The 21,223-nt window shown below is 35.3% G+C and overlaps 1 protein-coding gene across 6 annotated transcripts in view; it reads left to right on the forward strand.

The window, feature by feature from the left end:
• The window catches only part of ROBO2 (roundabout guidance receptor 2), a 1,769,701-nt gene that overhangs the window by 1,641,231 nt on the left and 107,247 nt on the right, over positions 1–21,223 (forward strand). For 3 of the 6 annotated variants that reach the window (XM_025376508.1, XM_025376507.1, XM_025376510.1), the window contains 2 exons: positions 541–668; positions 5,222–5,233. In XM_025376508.1, coding sequence (XP_025232293.1) covers positions 541–668; positions 5,222–5,233 — 140 coding nt within the window. The remainder of the gene's footprint in view (positions 1–540; positions 669–5,221; positions 5,234–21,223) is intronic. The other 3 variants (XM_025376509.1, XM_025376512.1, XM_025376511.1) reach the window with 1 other exon arrangement.

Below are 21,223 nucleotides of genomic sequence, written 5' to 3' on the forward strand. Positions count from 1 at the left end.
GATGTTTCAGGTGTTAATATTCCTTATTTAAAAGCTGATTACACACCCTTAATTCTTTTACCTAATGCCCGTTTTGTCGATTTGCCGACAAATAAGAGAAAAATTTTGTTCTTTAACATATTTCAGCTCTCTAATATCCAAGGTGCCTAAAAATAAATTGTATTATTGAACACAGTGTGACTAACAAACTAGTGAAATGTAACTCACCAAGAAACTGAGATTGTGTCTATCTTCTTTAGTAGTCAACAGCTACCACATAAAGGTCAAAGTGCTAATTATGCCTTTGATAGTTGTGCAGTGGAAAGAATTGTATACGTATGTGAAGTATAGGTAACTGACAAGCAGCTGAAGATTAGATATGAAATTGATTTTATCAGCAATACCTTTAACATAAGTAATTGCACTTTATGGCTGATTTGTGTGTGTATGTATTTGTGTTTAGGTAACATACAGTTTAAAAAGAAAAAGGAAGATGATTACTTCATGTTATTATCCATATAGCGAATACTATTTAATAAAACCAGTTCATATTCTACACAGGTATGACATCAAAGATGATTACACACTAAGAATTAAAAAGACCATGAGTACAGATGAAGGCACCTATATGTGCATTGCTGAGAATCGAGTTGGAAAAATGGAAGCCTCTGCTACGCTCACCGTCCGAGGTAAGAGATTTAAGATGTCAAAGATAATTGAACCAGGACACTAGTATTTGGTTAAATTGGTAAGTGAACTTACAATCAAAATAGTGAATTATGCTGTTTTGTTGTACTAAAATGCCTAGATTTTGTGTCCTCTCTGTCATTAATTGAAATAAAATTATTTTCATTATTTGGTTCCACGTGATGATAACTTAAAAGGATTAATTCTTATTTAGTAAATTGCTTATATGGTTTAAAGTTAATAGTTTATATGGCTTAAAAGTAAATCTTAAAAACAGAAAAGATCTATACTACTCTTTCCATTTCCGTTGCTTTCAGCTACTGACTGCTTTTAAATGTCATCAGTTTCGAAGGTACTCTCATGTTTTCTGTTTACTAGTTTGTCACTTTGTCACTTTATACTAGTAGCATACTGTTTTGAAGTTCTTTTTAATGTCGGCATTCAAAACAGCAATCTGAAAAAACTAACAATGCTTCCAAAGGTGAAAATGAATACAGAGGCACTCTCCAGACTTGAGATAATCTGATGTAGAGACTGATTTGTGAAGTTCATTGGCCTTAAATAATTGAAATAGTCAGTGCTGCTCTAGTAATAACTTTCACCTTCTGAGTGTCATGCACTTCCTCAGCCATGGAATAATGTTCACTTATAGACTTACTGGAATTGCTTGTAAGTGAAAGAAAGCATTACTTAACTTTACAGTGCACTAGAATAAATTAACCGTCTTTTCAGTGGAACTTGTTGATCACGGGAGGTACATTATATAGTCCAAGGTACCAAGTAGTACCAAGTGGACACTTAACACTTACTCTTGAAATAGACATTACCCATGGCATCATTCACACTCAGAGAAAATCAAACAAAGATAGGCGAGCACATCCTTTCTCCCCCTACTAACTGTGCCTCCTTCTCTCATCCTTCGTGGTAAAGCGATTGGCTGCATGCTTTCTTCCAAGTCTCAGTTACATCTCACCCCACTTAGTCATACCTCAGACCCTTGTGCAGCTTTGCTCCCAGAAGGTTTCAGAAGGTTAGGAGAAAGGTTTGGAGAAGCTGGAAGTTGCAGGAAAGGTATCAGGGATCCTCAGGTTAGTTTTTTGTGTGGTAAGAATAAGGGTTTTTGCCAGATTTATGATTTAGGCTTCAAATCATGAAAAACTCAGTTACCTCCAGGTTGTTATGAGGGGACAGGCACTTTGCACACCTGGAAAAATGTTGGTGCTTTTCATGCTGCTCAATTGCTCCATCCTTATTTCACCTAATCCATTTTTTTTCCTCTAGACATTCTAGTGTGAATTTAGATACAAAACATAATTAGACAAAATTGACAGCTAGTTGCATAAAAACATTTTCACTCTTCATTACTTCACAGGTCATAAAGGACTATGATCATATATGAATTGAATATATAGATATATATATGGATTATGTAGGATGAAAATCTGATAACCTTTGTAAGCCAATGAACACACTTGATTTAACCCACACTCTACGTGGATAACTTCATACGTTTGTCGTATGTTTGCTGGGCAGCTTATTACAAAAACAATTCACTACACCAAAGTATCCCCAAAGTTTTCTTTTCCTTTTTTTTTCTAAAGTAAACGGAAAACAATAATAAACAACCAGCCAATAAACGTCCCACTGGAAAACTATTTGCTGACTTAAACGAATGGTGAGAAAACGTGAGGAGTTGTTTGTTGGTAGAAGCGGCAGGGCTGCTTCTATGCTGGAATGCTTGGACGAGTGAGACTTGAAGTGGTCTGTTTGCCTTAAGACCTTTCCCAGCTAATTGTTTTCATAATTTGCTGAAAGTTTCAGGCTTAACATTTCATTTAACAAAGCATGCTCCTTAGGTGGGGATATCTGAAGCTAACTTACCAAACTAATAGAAAACATTGTTTGTTTTCAATAGGGTTTTTTTTTTTTAAATCAGCAAACCTTAAATGGCCTCTCCCCAATCTGTATCCTGTAGATGGATTAGAGTGTTTATTCTTTGTGGTAGGTATTTATCACCTCTCTAAGACTGAAACCTCAAAAACTGTGTTTAAAAAAGATCTCCTTAACACAATATAATATAGAGTAAAATACTGTTTAAAAACATTTATTTTTTACCATTAGGAAAAGCATTTGGGTTTTCTCATGCTAAGAGATTAACAGGAAAAAAAAGACAACACTGTTATCTATGACTTATTTTTTTTCTTTGCTAATTTTTCTATGCACATAAATGAAATGTGCAGCCTTTCTTTGGATTGTTTTATTAGAACAGGGTCAACTGACCCAAGAGGCCATGTCCATTTTCATCCATTTAATGCAGAGACACAGTTTAGTTTAATTTGCTGATTTGGAAAACATCCACCTGCTGGTTTTTTTCCGGATAAAATGTTGCTAATGTAACAAGGACAAAAAAATGTATTGTGATGTTTCTGCTAAAACTTTATCGTAACATTCACATTAGCCAGTTGGGGAAAATGTAAGGGAGTTAATTGTCAAAATTTGAAACAGATCTACTCAGTTGTTTCCCATTTCAAAAATATGGTTAAAAAAAAAACTATAAAGTGAGGCTGAACATCAAGAAGCTCCCTTTGCTGACTTGGCAAATGTAAAATTAGGAAGAAATAAAGCCAGTCAACAACAGACCTCCTTGATTAGACTTTTCATTCTAATCAAATAATTTATTACTAATAAAACTTTTTAAATGGCTTAAAAATGACAATACAAACTGCATATTTGCAAGCACATTTTTCCTATTTTTAAATTTTTAAATTTGCTTTGCATAAAGATCTCATTGGAAAAATAATACTGTTTCTAGAGCAATAAAGCCTTAATGTGTTGGAATTATTCTATCCTAAAATAAGATAGACATATATTTTATTCATTTAAAACATGATTTCTCACCACAGTTTCTTTTTTTTTTCTTTTGTTAATATCCTACACTCAAAACGCCTTTTCATTTCTAAAGGAAACATTATGTTTGAAATTCAGCTTGAGATGGCAAGCTGAAAAGTGCAAATTCAAAGATGAAGAACAAAAGTTCTTTTTCTACTGGACATTTTGCCAGTGCAAAATTAAGAGAATCTTCATCTGTTAGAATAAGCCACAACTTCACATTGTTAGTCTGTCATCTCTTTTTGATAGTTAATCTTGTATTCTGCTCCCCACTCCCCTGCAAAAAGAAAGAAATTATGGTACACTGGGTAACTTACTCCTCTTTTCCTCTAGCTATAGCAAACACACCATATATGTTAGGACACATTAGGGTTCCACTACACCAGGCTTTTCATACCACTGCTACAATTGCCTTATTGCCTATTGTCTGAATCTTTCCTGCTTTAATTGTGAACAATATTGTGAGACCATGGCTGTCATAGAGACAACTACGTTTTATGTTTATGGATTGCACAGAGCTGGTATTATGATGTATCCGTTAAGTGAATATGTGTAAATACGTGTTCAGTGGTGGTTCCTATCTTGCCCAGAGAGCCATCATCAACACAAAACCATTGAGACGTTCCAGAGTCACATTACATATGCGCTAGATCTGTATCTACTGAGATATGGGCGAACCACTGTTGAAAAAATTCTGTTTTTAATATCAGATTTCATGAAATTTCCTATACTACTCAGCATATTGTTTCTTCATTTGGATAACGGGATCACGTGTTTTACAATATTTGTCTATTGCTTTTGCATAAAATGGTTTACCACCTAAACTGATAGAGTGTTATTCTTTTTAAGGAAAGGATTATGAAGCCCATGTGTATCTCTTACAATTTCTTTGCATTAATAACAGGGGCAGCCTATTACCACTGATTTTAGTGATTGAAAGTTATGGTATAATAAAAAAATGATAATTTGTTGAAGCAGCAGTTTGAAAGCCGTTCTCAGTGTGAACAAGAATCAACTTGTCAGTCATTGTTCCCTGCCCTCTGCCAAAAGAAGGAAAAAGCTTAACAGTAGTTAGGGAGCTACTGAGTTGAAATCTCTAAGGATGTTCCAACCTATTTGTTATATTTTCATCCACCCTGTCCATGGATGAAAAGTGATGTGATCTTAACTTATTCCTGACTGAAAAGCAGTGTCAGGGGCTTTTCTGCAGTCCTTGTAATGGTTCTGACTAACCATGCTTAAAATCCAATTGCTATTTAAATCAGACAGCGAGGGCTTCTTTTATTGACATGACATTTGCTAGTCTGTGACTTGAATAGTGATATTCATCAGGTTTTTAACTTTGGGGTAACACAAGGCTGTTTAACTCAAGATCTTTGAAATAATAACTATAGTAAGTGATGATGATAAGACTTTACCTAAAATATCTCTCAAATTGCTTATAGTCAGTCCTCGGAGTCAAAGTAATTATTTTCCTAGAATTATATTTATAACGCTCAATTTTATCAGACCCAGACATCTTGGTCATACTTGAATTGTGAGAATAGAAATCACTCTATTGTCCATACTTAAATGTAACATTACACATCATGCATTCTGATAATTTTTCTTTCTTTTTTTTTAATTTCTTTTTTATGTTCTCACCACACCATTGTAATGTCTACAGCTCGCCCTGTTGGTAAGTAGCCATCCTTCTATCCACTAAGCATGGCTTTGCACAGTGCTTCATAACTCATGCGTAGTAAGATTTGACAGAGTGGAATATATTTATTTTACCCATGTTAAAATAATACTTGAGACTGTCTGCTCTAAAAGTTTCTCCTGTTTTTTTTTAATCACATTGATAAACAATTTTGTAGTGACTTTTGCTACGTAGAACTAAGTAGGTAACAATTTTTATGTAAGAGAATAAATGAATGATTTATGTTTATGGACTGCTAGCTTTTCTTATAGGAGAAAAATATATTGTATTAGGATACAATAAGAAAGCATCACTATCCTTTTTTGTATGTATAAAATAATCAATTATTAGTTATGTTTGATGTTAAGATAAAAAGTTATGAATTAAATTAAAAAGTTCTATGACTTTACACATTTCTTTTAAGTTATGCAGAGTCCCAGTATTTTAGGGATATTTTTAACTGCTGCGTATGTATTGCCTGCATGCCTATTTAAACAAAATTAAGTAAAATGCTTTAAGTACATGCTTACCCTAAGTGGGGGAGGGAGAGTGGAACTGTGTTCTTTGGCATGAAAAGTTAGTGTTTGTGGTTTTAATATATCTTATTTTTCATTTGGCTTTGTGAAATTAAAGTAAGTTAACAGCTTGCTTTTGCAGATATTTAAGTGGTAATTATTTGTAAACATTTGGAAGATAAAATATTTCAATTCATTGACTTAATAAGCTTTCTGCATCTCTTTTAAGCTTTAGTTTAATCCACCAATAACTATGTTTAAATAAAATTTGGTAATTGTGTTACATGTAAATGAATAGATGGATGCATAAACGGATGGGTGAAAGAGTGAACAAATTTAGCACACTGCTTCTTCAGTATACCAAAAGATGCTTTAATAACAACTTATTCAATTTTGAGGGCTTTATAAATTGTCCATCTAGCTTCAAAAGCTTTCTTAATGTGCTGGCTTGACATTATTGACACCTGATAGATATGTTGGTTCAGACTCACACATTTTTCCCCCTTTGGTTGAAACAGTCATGGACTTTATTGTTAGACAGTATGTTTTCACATCGTCAGCAAACACAGTAAATATACTTTGGTTTCCCAATCTGACTTTCTGATCTGGTGTTTCTGAGCAATACTCCCTTTTGATTAGTAATTTAATATCCCTTATCCTCAGTGACGTCCTCTATAAAATGGAGAGAATAATACTGACTTATCAAAGCTGTTGCCGGAGGGGACTGAGTTTATGATTTATTTTATACGTAAAAGGCATTTTGTCTGCCAATGTTGGTAGCTATCGTATGCCTAGTTTCTGAGACATTACTTCACATTTTAATATTTTTGAAATAAAGCTATGGCTCACAATTAATTGAAACATAAGCTGTGGGATGTTTTTTGAAACAATGAGGAAATCAGTTGTGGTTTGTATAACTGAAGTTTGAAAATTGAAGGATATATTGTAATCGTTTTTAAGCCTTATTTTCTTGTATTTGTAAGGATTCCTATTAATGGTAATTTTATGTGTCTTTTGAATTACATACAAAATTAAGAAAAGAATGAGAAAGAATAAGATGATGCAGCAATAGACAAAGAAAGAGCTGATGGTAAACTACATGACCACTCTGTCAGATTTCTTTTTCTCAACATGTGTGAGCTAGTTTTCAGGTTCAGAAATTCACTCATTTATGTGTCAAATAAGAAAGCATGTTATTACATAAAGTAAAATAAAATAAGTGGGAACATTTATATATAACATATAATAAAATGTATTAAGTGGAAAGATTGAGAATGATCTGACCCTTTTTCAGATGACTATGGAATACAAAAACTTTGCAACCTTGTTTAGAAGTTTTTTAACGATATTAAGTGTTGCAGTATTTATAGGAGATATGAAAATAGATGAATGATTGACAACATTTCTCAATAGAAAGGATGACAGTAGGTATTTGAAAATACAGGTTGGTTTTGCATTGGCAGCAGTTGTACTTATAAGCTCATGACTTTTCAAATGAAAAGGAACAATCACATTTAAATTGCAGATCTTTATACACAGAAACCTCATGCCAATATACCATGACCACTTGATTTATATTATCTCACAAATTTTCAAAACATAGAATAAATAGTATGTTAATAATTTCCAATATATTTAAAATCTTTAAACATAGGAAAAAGTACGTTGATTTCAAAATGTGATATACACAGAGTATTGAGACATATCTGTCATCTGCAAGATGTTTCAAAAGTTATTTCCATTTTTTATTCCTGTTTGAAATGATTTCTTAAATCCCCATTGGACTGGAACTAAAGAATAGCTTCTTGACACATTGTACTTTATTCTGGAGAAGTCTGTCATTTCATAAATCTATCTCAAATGACTTATGACAATGTTCAGAAATATAAAGAACTGTACTTTAAACTTGACAACTACTATTAATTTTTAAAACTGAGTGTTCGATATGTTTTAATTGGATTACCAAAAAAGAGACATAATAAGGCAATTAACCTCATTTTTTTGTATCTAGTTCTTACATCAATTTTAATTCAAGAACATAGATATCTGAACATTCATTGTATGATCAAAAAGTATAAGTAAAATAGTGATTACATATTAAAATTGTAGAAAAACTACATTATTATTTATGTTTGTTAATGCACTAAAAAGCATGTTTTTCAACTTTGAAGCTCTTAGCAATAGCATAAAGGGTACTCTGCAAGGTAGAGACTACAGAAAAGGGAGAAAAACCAGCTTTTAGTTCCAATATAAATTAGGTGAAGAAATATGTACCAAGTATATAACATTTAGAGAAAAATCACAGCATAGTTTGTGTCTAGAGTTTCTGAATGAAAATTAGAAATCATTGCAGATTCTGGAATACTTAGAGATTCAGGAACCATCACTACATTACTCACTGGATGAAACTTTTTGATGGTCTGTGTAGAAAGCCCCCGTTAGAAATCATTACAAACCCCCAAACTGAGAATTTTGTCTAAATGGATGACTCTTATGCGATGCATTTGCGTTAAAGAGTTTGCAACTCTATGCAATCGCGGTTGGAATAAACTCCTCTGGCCTGTATCTAGAGTTTTCCTCTAGGTGAACTTAGAGGACGCCCCAGTGTGGGAGGTATTACTGAAGGCAGACGTTCACATACTTGCCAATTGAGGAAAGCGTTTTACGGATTTCACTTGTGCATCTGCAACGTCACCAATGGGTCCAAACGAGCTCTTTAATCTAATGTTCATATTTGCCGGCTGCCACAAAATCTGGGCAACTATCACTTTAATAATTAAAACTCCACAAGCCCTTTCTGTGGTTTTGACGTTTTACTATTCCAAAGGCATTCTTTATACGAAAAGAAAAGTACATCGTAGGACGTAGTTAACTATGAATGCTGAAATATTCATTTGTTTATTTGGAAAACTCTTCTGATGAGGAAACTGACAGAAGAAAATGGTCTAAATAGGGATAAATATCTTGCTTCCTATACCCATCTGTCTTATTTTTTTATTGGAAGCCTCTCCCGAGCTTAAAAATAAAAAAGAACATCTATTTTGGAGATGGGCAACACATTTTTTCCTAGCAGCAACTCAAAACATGATGAGTAATTTGGAAAGGAACTGTCAAATCTACCAGCTGCCTTGCTTAGGAAGCTGTCCTGCCCCGTTTGGTAACGTGTGTACCATATGCTGGATGCTGATTGCCTGGAGGATGAAACTGAAAGCCCAGTACTTCACGTGAAACTTGTTTAATATAGCAAAAACAAACTGACGATACACAACTTGATGGAAACTTCTAAGTATTTTCTAACTTAGTGACCCGAAAGCATATTTCCTTTTGATGGAAGAATGGAATTGGCCACACAAGAATTTAGAAGTAATAAGAAGTACACATGTTTTTTGGCAAAATTCACCATTTAAAAATTATTTTTTAAAAGCAGCAGCCACTACTCTAGACAGAAATCTATAGGGACATTTTTTTTAAATATTTCAACGGCTTAACCACAGTAATTAAATATGCCATTTTAGAAAGTTCCATTTTATGAGTTGAAGCAAAGTTTTGTTAAAGCATGTTTGAAAGCAGTTTATTCTGAGACCACCAAGAAGTCAAAAAAAAAAAAAAAAGGTTTGTGATTGGAAAATTCATTCAAGATGAACTGTAAATCTGACGTTACTTAAAGAATAATGTAACAGATATTTTGATGCCCCCATCTCCCACCCCAACTTGAAATTTGGAAAATATAATGTGCTGTACATAATTTGATATTGGAACTATCACAGTTTTTTTAAAATCAGAAAACTTAAAAGGTATTATGTATGAACCTTTTCATGTTTGGATGCACTTTTTGCAAAAGATGTTCTAAGTGTACCTTGAAAGGAGACCTAGACTTTTATTTCTTGCATCCCTTTTCTTTGGACAAGCTGTTACCCCATGACCTGAGGTAATCATCTCCCGCCTGAGAGCTCTTAATGTTTCCTGCACCTGGCGCTAATTAGCTACTTTATGCAGAGTCTCATTTAATTATTATTAAGCATCACGCTTTCCGTTGCTCCATATGTTTTGATTAAATGGTAGGTTTAAAAAAGACATTCTGTTTTATCTTCTATATTCCAACTGAGTTTCCATGATGTGAAACGTTTAAAATATCTTAAGCTAATGTTCATTTCTAAAGTGAAACACAAGCGTGGATTACTTCTCAGGCTGAGCTGGTTCCAGCCTTGTGTACGTGACAATGTCTGTCCACTGAACAGGAGGAGAGGCCAGGTATTAAATTACTCTCACACTTCTTTTTTTTTTTTTTTTTTTTCCTTTCAGAACTTGGTAAAAATGTTCTATTGTCTTGGTATTGAATGGTATTATAGTGAAGTCTGAAACTTACAAAAAATATAATTTTTTCTTGGCTGGGATGTTCTTTTACCATATGAATATACATGCAGTCCCTTCTTTCAAGTAACTTTGCTTAGTTATATCTTGGTTATGATCGTCCTGTATGTAATATTTCTAGGACACAATGAGCCACTTAAATCTGCCACATCTATGCTTTAATTTGCTTTACTTCAATAACCTTTTCTTCTGTTTTATCTTTGATTTTTTTTTTCTGTTTTACTTTCTCGTTTCTTCAAATACGTTAGTTATATTGGCTTTCCTTAGTCTCAATTTCACATTTATCAACTTCTCTATAATTCAGTCATTTTTATTTGATATTGTATATTTCTCAATGACAATATACCACGTCTCCAACTTTTAAAATTGCAATCATTATGTATTTCTTATTTCTAAAATATAATCTAATTTTTTTGTTTTTTGTTGTTTTCTTGTTAAGCTCTAATATGAAATTCTTTATCTTGTCTTTTAGCCTTTGTACCCCTTTCTTAGTTTTTAAAAGAGAGATTTCATTGTATATAATTTCATTTAGACTATGCCTGCCTAAGTATTTATTTTAAATTGTTTCTGCATTTCTTTGAGTAATTCTTGGAAGACACAGGTTCTTTATCTCTTTTTAATTAATTACATTCTTTTTCTGTCATGAATGAAATAAGTACTTAGTTAATATACAAGTTTGTGTTAAATTTTGTTTTGCATAGATTCTGTTTTGGTTACTGTCTGATTATTCATTTTCTAGTTAGCTCTGAAGACTAGAGTTTGCATATTTGGAGAAGAGAAAATGTGAAATAGCGGGGTAATTCAATAACCCCTATTTGGAATGTTGTTTTTCATATCTTACTAAAAACATACTATTTTCTTCTCAGTATTATACTCGGCCTGGTGATACAGAATCACCCTTTTTAAGTTATGAGCTGTGTGCATTTTCCTATAGAACTCTCTCCTCATCTTCCTTTATACTCTCTGCTTCATCATAAGGATGGTTTTCAGGTGTGTCAGTTTTCTATTGCTGCATAAAAATGACCACACATCAGGGAATTTAAAACCATGTCATTCTATAGGTCCAAAAATGCAGGCAGTCGCAACAGGGTTTTCTCCTCACGGTCTCACAGACCCAAATCAAGATATTGGCCAGGTGGCGCTCTCCTCTGGAGACTCTCCAGAAGAATCCACTTCAAAGTTCCTTGTGGTGTTTGTCAGAATCTGGTCCTTTGTGGTTGTAGGACTGAAGTTCTCACCTCCTTGGCTGTTAGACAGGGTGACTCACTGTTTTGAGTGACTGCTCTTCAGCTTTCGCACATCGCTGCCGCCAGTCTCCACAGCCAGCGGGGGTACCCTGAATTCTTCATGTGCTTTGCTTTGTAGCTCTCTGAGGCCTCTTTCTGATATCAGCTAGAGACAATTTCCTGATTTAAAGTTCCAGAGTATTAAGTAAGGCCCAGCTGATGAATCAACCCATTCTAAGGTCAACTGATTAGTAACCTTAAGTATATCTCTAAATATTTTTTGTAACCTAATATAATCATGAAAGTATTTCCAGGAAGGGCCTGCCTGAGGTCATGGGGCCTCAGAATTCTGCCAACTACAGTAGGCTTTTTTTTTCTTTCTTTCTTTCAGTACTTCTTCCTCTGCCTTCTGAATGTTAGCTTATTTTCTACAGTTATGTCTCATATTTCCCATGTCTCACTCTAAGTGTTATTTTTCCCATACAAGGATCATGCGATGGGCTCTCACAATGATGTTAGATAATTTTTGTGCAACTGGTATTGATAAAGGATTAAGGCTAGTTAGGTTGGTGTCCAGTGTGCTTCCTCAGTTTTCTTCAGACTTTACTGTACTTGGCAGGGGCACTTCATAATTTGTGGTTTAGGGGCTCTGGTGGTTTTTCCTTATTATTCATGTCTTTTGTTCTACTCAATACAGGAAAGTGAAGTAATATAAGCCTCTCCTCAATTATCTTAACCTAAACACCAAAAGTTTGAATAATCATCATTTTTGGAGTCTCTTCAAATAAGAATAAAATAAATATGAAGTATTTTTAATTAGTACTTAAAATTAAAGTATTATAAATATTAAATATCAGGATAATATAAATACTCAGGCTCAAAACAGTATTATGAGATTAGTATTAAGAGGTTTCACTGGCTGTGTCCAGAAAAAAATCACATTAACATTTGAATTACATATTCGAAGAAAGTCTGAATTTTCGTAAGTTGCTGCACTTTGTAGACAGAGATGTCATGAGACATATACTGTAAAAGAAATCTAATGATATGTGCTACACCTAAATATGCATGGTATTTGAATTGCTACACTACTTACTTAAACATATTAAATGTCACTCAAGGGAATAGTACATAATTAGATTTATTAAAAATATATAAACTAGCAAACTATATTACATTTTGATTTAAAATATATCTGAATGCCTTTTAAAATCTCACTTATGGCAAGTATTGCTTTCCAGATATACTGAGGACATTATTTTCATTTCCCCGACAAAACTATCAGCTCTTCGTCAGTAAATACATTGTTATATTTATCTTTCTGCTGCCTCTAGGTCTAGCATCACACGTGTGGTGGGGGCACACAAATGTTGGTGCAGTTAATTGATACACGCAAATGCATACATAGGTAATATTTGCCTAGAAAATGTTTATGCAAGCAGCTTTAAATAGTGCTATAAAAAGATTAAGCAACATTAATGGTAACAGGCCAATCACATATTCCCCATTCTGCTGGTAGGAGATAAAATACAACAAAAAGAAGGCACTAATGAGCTAGGATGGTGACTTACTAAGCGTGTAATTAATGTTATTAAGAAACATTGCAGTTGCATATTAAAATTCCGTTAACTAAGCATCCCTTCAGCATCAGTACATTTGTTCCTTGGTTTCAAGTTTTTCTTTTTTTTTTTCTGATTGGCATCTTTATGCAATCTTTTTCTAAAAAATGAGATAATGGGATGTGATCAGCCCTCGTGGTTTAGCTGGAGTGCTGACATGACAGTTCTGGCAAGTTGACAGGTTAAGTGAGTGAAAATGGATGTCTTGTCTCACCATTTACTTGAAGAGCCATTTTAAGCTATAGTTTCTCTCTCTTTACTCCCACACTTACAACCCCTTCTATCCCAGATGTAAGAAGTCAAGTTTTCCCAATTTAGGAATTTAAGATCTTGAAAGAAGTTTTTCACCACTTTAGTCTTCTGCTGGTCAAAAATGAGATCATTTCTTTACAAACAATGAGTTAATTTCTCTAATAATGAATTAGTTTTTAAGTTAATAGCACTTTTTATTGCCTATAATGTATATACACCTATGTATATTTAAAAGTTCTGTGAAACTTGCATGGTGAATCTCATAATGATTTCCATAGTTACATGATTTCCTATACCTACCTATAATTAAGGAAATCTATTTTCATAATCTGAAGTATAATAAAATTTAAAATTACCTGCACATGTGCCCACCTTATTTACAGTGTGAGTAAACTATTACTGTTGATTGCAATGTAGAAATATTTAATATGATTATAGGATTAGAGTGAACTTGCTGAACCCAGTAAAGACCATTTAGATGAAAAAATACATGGTTCCACTCCCACAATCCCTCAGTTTAATTTCTGTCTGGCAAACTTGAATGATGAGCGAGTTCACAGTTGAATTATATTCTTTGCCCGAGGCCTTCAAATACCTAAGCTGACTAAAGGAGCACACCCATCTAGATTGCCTCAGGCACAAAGAAGCCAGGTGAGGGGAATGGTGCCTTGGGGCACTCTGAGAAACTTCTGTCTCTAACATACTGCCTGTGTTTTCCCCTCGGGAGAAACACTCTCCCACCCTCCCTTCCTTTCCAACTTAATCTAAAGGAACAAATCAAATTTGTTTCTCTCTCTCTTTCCACCCCTCTTCTTTTCTTCTTTTCTCACTCCTTCTTTTCTTCTCCCACTCTCCCTCCATCTCTTTCCTCTTTTTCTTCCTCTCTCTCTTTCTATGGTTTTTTCATCTGTAGAAGGCCAACTGAGTCAAGTTACTATTTTGCTTAGTATGTATGTATTACAACCTTCATTGTATTGTAACATGTCACAACACAATTGTAACACGTGTTGTAACATGCTTGATTATTTCCATGAATGTCTCTTCTGGTAGGAGGTGACTTCCAGAGGACAGAGATCTTGGTACCCTCTGACACAAAATAAAACCACTAATGTTATTTTAAAAATAATTGAATAGTATTATGAATTGAATTGCCATGTAACATCTGAATTCATTTTTGTAGAAATTTATTACTGTGGTATGTTCCAGTAATGTTTTGCCTTCAAAAACAAAAATATAAGTGTTAAGGCACTGACCCAAGTATAAAATGGCTATGTGCTTGTAGCTGTTCATTATAACACTGTTATGTGCCTGCTTATGAGATCTAAAAATGTAAGACATTTTGAACTGAGTTAACTCTTTTCAGAAGCATTCTTTCCATTCTAGAATGATTATTTCATTATTTCAAAATCAGTATTTCATTTTGATATTTACATTGTGCCATTTCAGGCAGGAGCACATTATGTGTGACTCTAAATGAAAGAAAATGGTTTGAACCACTTTCACAAAACATATACATATTTTGGGGGTGTATGTGTATTACACTTACCAAAATAAATTCGGTGTTATTGGCCCTCCTTGGAATTGTTTTTACAGTTGCAACACATGGCAATTCAGAAGGCCACTTATGTTATTTTGTAGTCATACTATGTAATTATTGGCTGACTTCACTGCCTTTTCAAGTAATCAGATTTTGAATAATTGAGGGTTTTTGTGGGGGAGGAGGTTCTGATATTATATGAACCCTCCAAAATGAATCTCACAATCAACAAATTCCAAGACTGTTTCCAAACTGTAAAGAGTAATAGCTGCATAATGGTAACATGTTTTACTCATACAAGGAATGAATGTAATTTGTATGTATATGTGAGACCTCTCCTGGGTGTAGAGTAGAATATAAAGTCTAAATTGATGAAGAATCTAAGGATATGATTCATGTTACTCATTCTATTCTCTTTATTTATTTTTTCATATTTATGAGAGCAGTAAATCATTTAGTGCTTTTCCTTTTCATTTTGACATTGAAGAAGCACATATACATATATATGATTATTGTTGAAAGAAAAGGTATTGCATTAGTCTGTTCTCATGATGCTAATAAGGATATACCCAAGACTGGGTAATGTATAAGGAAAAGAGGTTTAATCTACTCATAGCTCTACATGGCTGGGGAGGCCATATCATCATGGTGCAAGAGCAAGGCACGTCTTAAATGGCGGCAGCAAGAGAGCCCTTTGTGGGGGAACTCCCCTTTATAAAACCATCAGATCTGCTGAGACTTACTCAGTATCACAAGAACAGCAGGGTAAAGACCCAGTTCAAGGATTCAATTACCTCCCACGGGGTCCCTCCCAAGACATGTGGGAATTGTGGGAGGTACAATTCAAGATGAGATTTGGGTGTGGACACAGCCAAACCGTATCAGGTATAGACATTGGTGTTTTACTGTGGAATAAGGATTTTTATTATTAGCTACAAGTAAGTAGCTGGTGGCAAAGAATGTGTATCACTCATCTAAAGGATTTATTGCCATGGACCCAATAAAAAACAAAACAAAATAGTTAATTAGAAAGGTAGGTAATTTAGCAATTTGATCCTTTCCTTTTTTTTTTTTTTTTTTTTGAAACGGAGTCTCGCTCTGTGGCCCAGGCTGGAGTGAGCGGCGCCATCTTGGCTCCCTGCAAGCTCCACCCCCGGCTTCCCGCCATTCTCCTGCCTCCGCCTCCCGAGGAGCTGGGACCACAGGCGCCGCCACCACGCCCGGCTGGTTTTTTGTATTTTTAGTAGAGACGGGATTTCACCGTGTTCGCCAGGATGGTCTCCATCTCCTGACCTCGTGATCCGCCCGTCTCGGCCTCCCACAGTGCTGGGATTACAGGCCTGAGCCACCGCGCCCGACCATTTACATTTCTTGGAAATAGTGACAAATGAGTAAAATGTGATTAGTCTTTATAAAAGTGATTATTTTCAATCCTATATTTCTAATTTATATTTTCTATTATAAATACATTGCTTCCTCTGAGATGAATTATGTGTTAATAAGCTTCAAATCAAACATTTCCATGGCAGTGTGTGTGCATTTCCAATATTATTAACAGAAAATCTTTTGAAATCAAATGAAATATTACAGAGTAAAAATTAAATAAAGTTAAATAAGTTGAAGAAACAATCATGTATAAATTAGAACCCAACCTGAGTTGAGTAAACATTTATCTCTTATTACTGGTCTATACTGCGTTGTAAAGAAACGATTTCTCACTATCTGTTTCTTGTTGGTGGAGGCAAGCCTATGAACTAATTTTTGCAGAAACTTTTTTTTTTCTTCTTCTTTTTAGAGACGGAGACTTGCTCTGTCGCCCAGGCTGGAGTGCAGTGGCGCGATAGTCTCGGCTCACTGCAAGCTGCGCCTCCCAGCAGTTCTCCTGCCTCAGCCTCCTGAGTAGTTGGGATTACAGGCGCACCCTGCCGTGCCCAGCTAATTTCTTTTGTATTTTAGTAGAGACGGGGTTTCACCGTGTTACCCAGGCTGGTCTCAAACTCCTGAGCTCAGGCAGTCCACCCGCCTCGGCCTCCCAGAGTGCTAGGATTACAGGCGTGAGCCACCCCGCGCGGCCTTTTGCAGGAGCTTTTAAAACCCAGTGTTACACAATGCCTTTATTTGTCTGTAGTGCTTTTGTTAGTCTGGAATGTTGACTACTCATTTATAATCCTGGGTCATAAATTTCCAACGTGGTGTAGCTGCACTCTCTACAAAAGGGCATATCAGAATCGGTTAGATTTGTATTCAGGTAACATATTTGAAACCACATATATCAGAATCGATTAGTTTTTGTTTCAAATCACCTATATATTTTTTTCAAACAGCATATTTACTACTGCAATAGTAAGTCACTGTCACTGGTGGGTATGTGTCTAGGTATAATGCAATAGGTATGATAATATAGGTATATTATTCCTTAGGTATAATGAAGTGGAAAAAATATTGAGTATTTGCTTTAGATCAAGGATTCTATTCTTTTTAAAATGTACTATTCCCAGGCATTCATTTAGTATTCACTGTTTTGGGCTTTTCTAGGTGAAATAAGTACGCCATTTATATGCTAAATAGTAGACCGCACCCCATACCAGTAAAAACTTCAAACTGGACTGAGGAAGTCTGACACAGAGGCTAGGGAGAAATAGAGAAACAAGGCAATGCAAGCAAGAACAAGTACCTTAAATTGGAAAGAACACAAGACAAGCACAAGGTCAGAGATTGTTCAGGTTAATCATTGTTGACAAAGAGGACCAAAGGATAAATGACGTCAGGGTGGGTTAACCACAAGACCAAGCAAATGCCAGTGATTGAAAGGAGAGACTGCTGTGCTGAAATGCTGGAGCTAGTTTGAGGACAAATGAGTGTCAGGATTGGAAAATCTTAGATCAGCTGATGGAAGCCAAAATGCTATACTGAGGAGAATAATTTGCAAGCATTGCTATGATAAGAATTGTAGGTTTTCACTGTGATGAAATGAAAGGCACGATAGGTTTATGAATAAAGAGTGACTTGAAGAAAGTGTACTTAAGAACGGTTATACTTCTAGGTAGTATAGAAAGAGAAAGACAATGGGTTTTATGCTACCCTAATGATAAAAACAATTATTCAGGGAAAACATGATGTTATTATTTTTCAAATCTTTATAGCGTATTGGAAATTATGGCATTAAAATTCTATCATTCTTCTTGGTGTTAGATATGACATATTTTTAGTTAATCAGATCTTGGTTCAAAGGGAACCAAATTAATCTGGCATCTCAGTGTTTAAGAGTTCCTACTGTGGCATTGGAATAAACCAGAAATCAAACCTGTCCTCCAATCTAATTTAACTTTCAGAAAGCTGTGTTTCTTGCATGTTCTCACTTATAAGTGGAAGCTGAACAATGTGAACACATAGGCACAGGGAGGGGAACAATACACACTGGGGCCAGTCGGGGACAGTGGGGGCACATGGCGGGAGGGAGAGCATCCGGAAAAATAGCGAGTGCTTGCTGCGGTTAACACCTAGGTGAGGGGTTGATAGGTGCAGCAGTTCATCATGGCACACATTTACCTATGTAACAAACCTGCACATCCTGCACACACACAGCGGAACTTTAAAATTATAAAATAAAATAAAATAAAATAAAATAAAATAATAAAGCTGCGTTACTTATGTCCTTCATGAGATTCAGTTTACTGGTTTTACTTCATTATGATAGTAGTCGAAACATAAGGCTTTTCAAATATTAATTGAGATAATGCCTGTGGAAGGGTTAACACAAACTCTGGCACATAATAAGCACTCAATTAATGTTAATTATTGCCATTCTATTAAATGGGTTGTGACTAAGTGAAATTTTAACTCAAGCAAATGATGGAAGAGAATGCTTCTTAAATATGCTTATAGAATATGGTAGTATTTAACAAGCAAATATATGAAATAGCAAAAACAATTCTACTTGAGTTTGTCAAAAAATTCAAAATGGCTATTATAGAATTAAAAGTTTATTCATCAGGCATAAAATTATATCCAAAGAAAAAGAGTGGCTGAGCATGCCTGTGTTCACCCTGTGCCACATATGAATGGACCTAGCTGTTGCGTGACTCTCTCCGTGCTAATGCCTGCCATAGGAAGTCGTATTTTCCTGTTGAAACCACTCTGAACATGATGTGATTAACCTTTAGAGTCCCCCATCCCCTCATCTCAAAGCCCACCTCATGCCCAGCCTGTGCTTGCTACTCATGTTCAGCTATCTGATTTCCATATCACCCACTCGCACTCACTGGCAGGCATTAACATAACAGAACTGTAGCGTGACTTTGATTGAAGCCAGCTTGGGCTGAATGCAGTATCAAAGCATAATTTAGCAGAAATCAAATCTAATTTACTGTGCATTGTATATAAATTCTCAAAACACAGTTTCAAGTGAACTGTCCCAGACCTCTAATCTTAATTGACCTTTTTATATTTGGGTCTACTTCTCTGGAAATCACACAACATACTTTTCTTACAGAGCTATTGTTTTGTAACTTGCAAGTGTTGATTAAACACTAAATTGTGCCATTCTGTTGGCTTCATCTCATTTCTAGTTATAGCTGAAGCAATAAGGTATAATCACTTGACAGATTAAGCAAGTAAGATATTACATCGTAGTTACAAAAGATTTTTCCAATGCTTTCAGGTTTTAGACACAATATAAATACATATTTTATAGTCTTCTCTCTTAGAGACATATAGGAGAATTGCCATTTTTATAACAGGCATATTCTTCTGGAGTTTATAACTCAATCTCTTTAATTCACATTGGGTTTAAACGTGTGTTTGGAATTGTCGTCTTGAGGACCTAGTAGTGTTTTTTTTTTCTTTTTTTATACTTAATGGGAGTCATTATAGAAAATCTATTTTATGTATAGCACACTTAGTGCTATTGTGCTGTGTTGATAAAATGCCACCTCTGTCTACTCCCTCCCATTGGTGCCATCAGCCAAATACTGTCTTTTCAGACCATTCTCACTGCCACCTGGCAGAGACGCTGAAACTGTGCAGGGTTATTAGAAGAATTGTTGATGCAGTTTTTCATTTAAAACCTCAAAAATAAATTCCTTCGGCTGATATCCCTTCACAGAAGATTGCAATATAGATCTTGGGCAGGCAGAGAGTCTACAAAAGTAAAAGTAATTGATGCCATTTGTTTCTTTGGTCCACCTTCAGGTGATAATAGGAAAGGATGTGTATTTTCACAGACTTGAATACTCTTCAAAGTTTTTGCTTTGATAAATGTTTCCATATTTTCCATTTTTTTAAATTAAAAAATGATTAGATGATTTTAGTTCCAGCAAGATCAATGCGGCATAAGTTCTGGTGACAATAGTCTATTGGATGCATTTGAAATACAACACATTACAACTTGGAGTAAATGTACAATATAAATAAACATCACATGAAAATATATTTTGTAGGATAAATAACAGACGCTGACAGTTTTTTGTTAGTGGTCTTTAAAATAATCCAGTATTGGCCGGGCGCGGTGGCTCAGGCCTGTAATCCCAGCACTTTGGGAGGCCGAGACAGGCGGATCACGAGATTGAGACCGTCCTGGCTAACACGGTGAAACCCCGTCTCTACTAAAAATACAAAAAACCAGCCGGGCGCGGTGGCTGCGCCTGTGGTCCCAGCTCCTCGGGAGGCTGAGGCAGGAGAATGGCGGGAACCCGGGGGGCGGAGCTTGCAGGGAGCCAAGATGGCGCCGCTCACTCCAGCCTGGGCCACAGAGCGAGACTCCGTCTCAAAAAAAAAAAAAAAAAAAAAATCCAGTATTGGGTAAAAGTTCCAGAAATTATAATTTCCTGGCCTTTTTAGATTATACTATCAGTGGCAAATATTATGTCATGATTTTGCAGAATTTCTTTGTCCTTTAAAAGCCCTGATGAAATGGTATCTTCGGGCGCTACTATGAATAAAAATTCTCAACTGGATTTCCCAGCTCTTTGTCTTTGCTCTTTCTCTAACCCTCATCTACATTGCTTCTAAAGCGCCCTTTCCAAAATGTAAATCTGATTGTATCGCTCTTACAAAAATGTCTTTGAACAGAGGACGAAATGTCACACCCGTTTAGCAGGAATCATCTGGTCCTATCTATATCACTCTGTGACCTAGATTTCTTTTATTCTCAGAATCCTTTACAAGCTCCTGAAAATCCAGTTCAGTGGGTCTCTGCCTTCTATGCTGCTTCTCTTTGTCCCAAGCGACCTCACCACTCTTCACCTAGTCAACTCTTACTTGTCCTCCAAAGTACAGCTCTAATGTGGCCATGCCCTACCACTGTTTCTCTTTTTTTTTTTTCTCACAACATGGCCTGATTGGTTCTGTTCCACTCTTTCTCCCCTGGTGCCCTCTGCATTTTTTTCTGTTTTCACTGAAAAAATTACATTTTGCCGTTTTTGTGTATTTGTTTATGTATTTACTTGTAAGTCTCTGCCACAGGGCAA

This window comes from Theropithecus gelada, chromosome 2 (genome assembly GCF_003255815.1).
Source record: "Theropithecus gelada isolate Dixy chromosome 2, Tgel_1.0, whole genome shotgun sequence".
Lineage (NCBI taxonomy): Eukaryota > Metazoa > Chordata > Mammalia > Primates > Cercopithecidae > Theropithecus > Theropithecus gelada.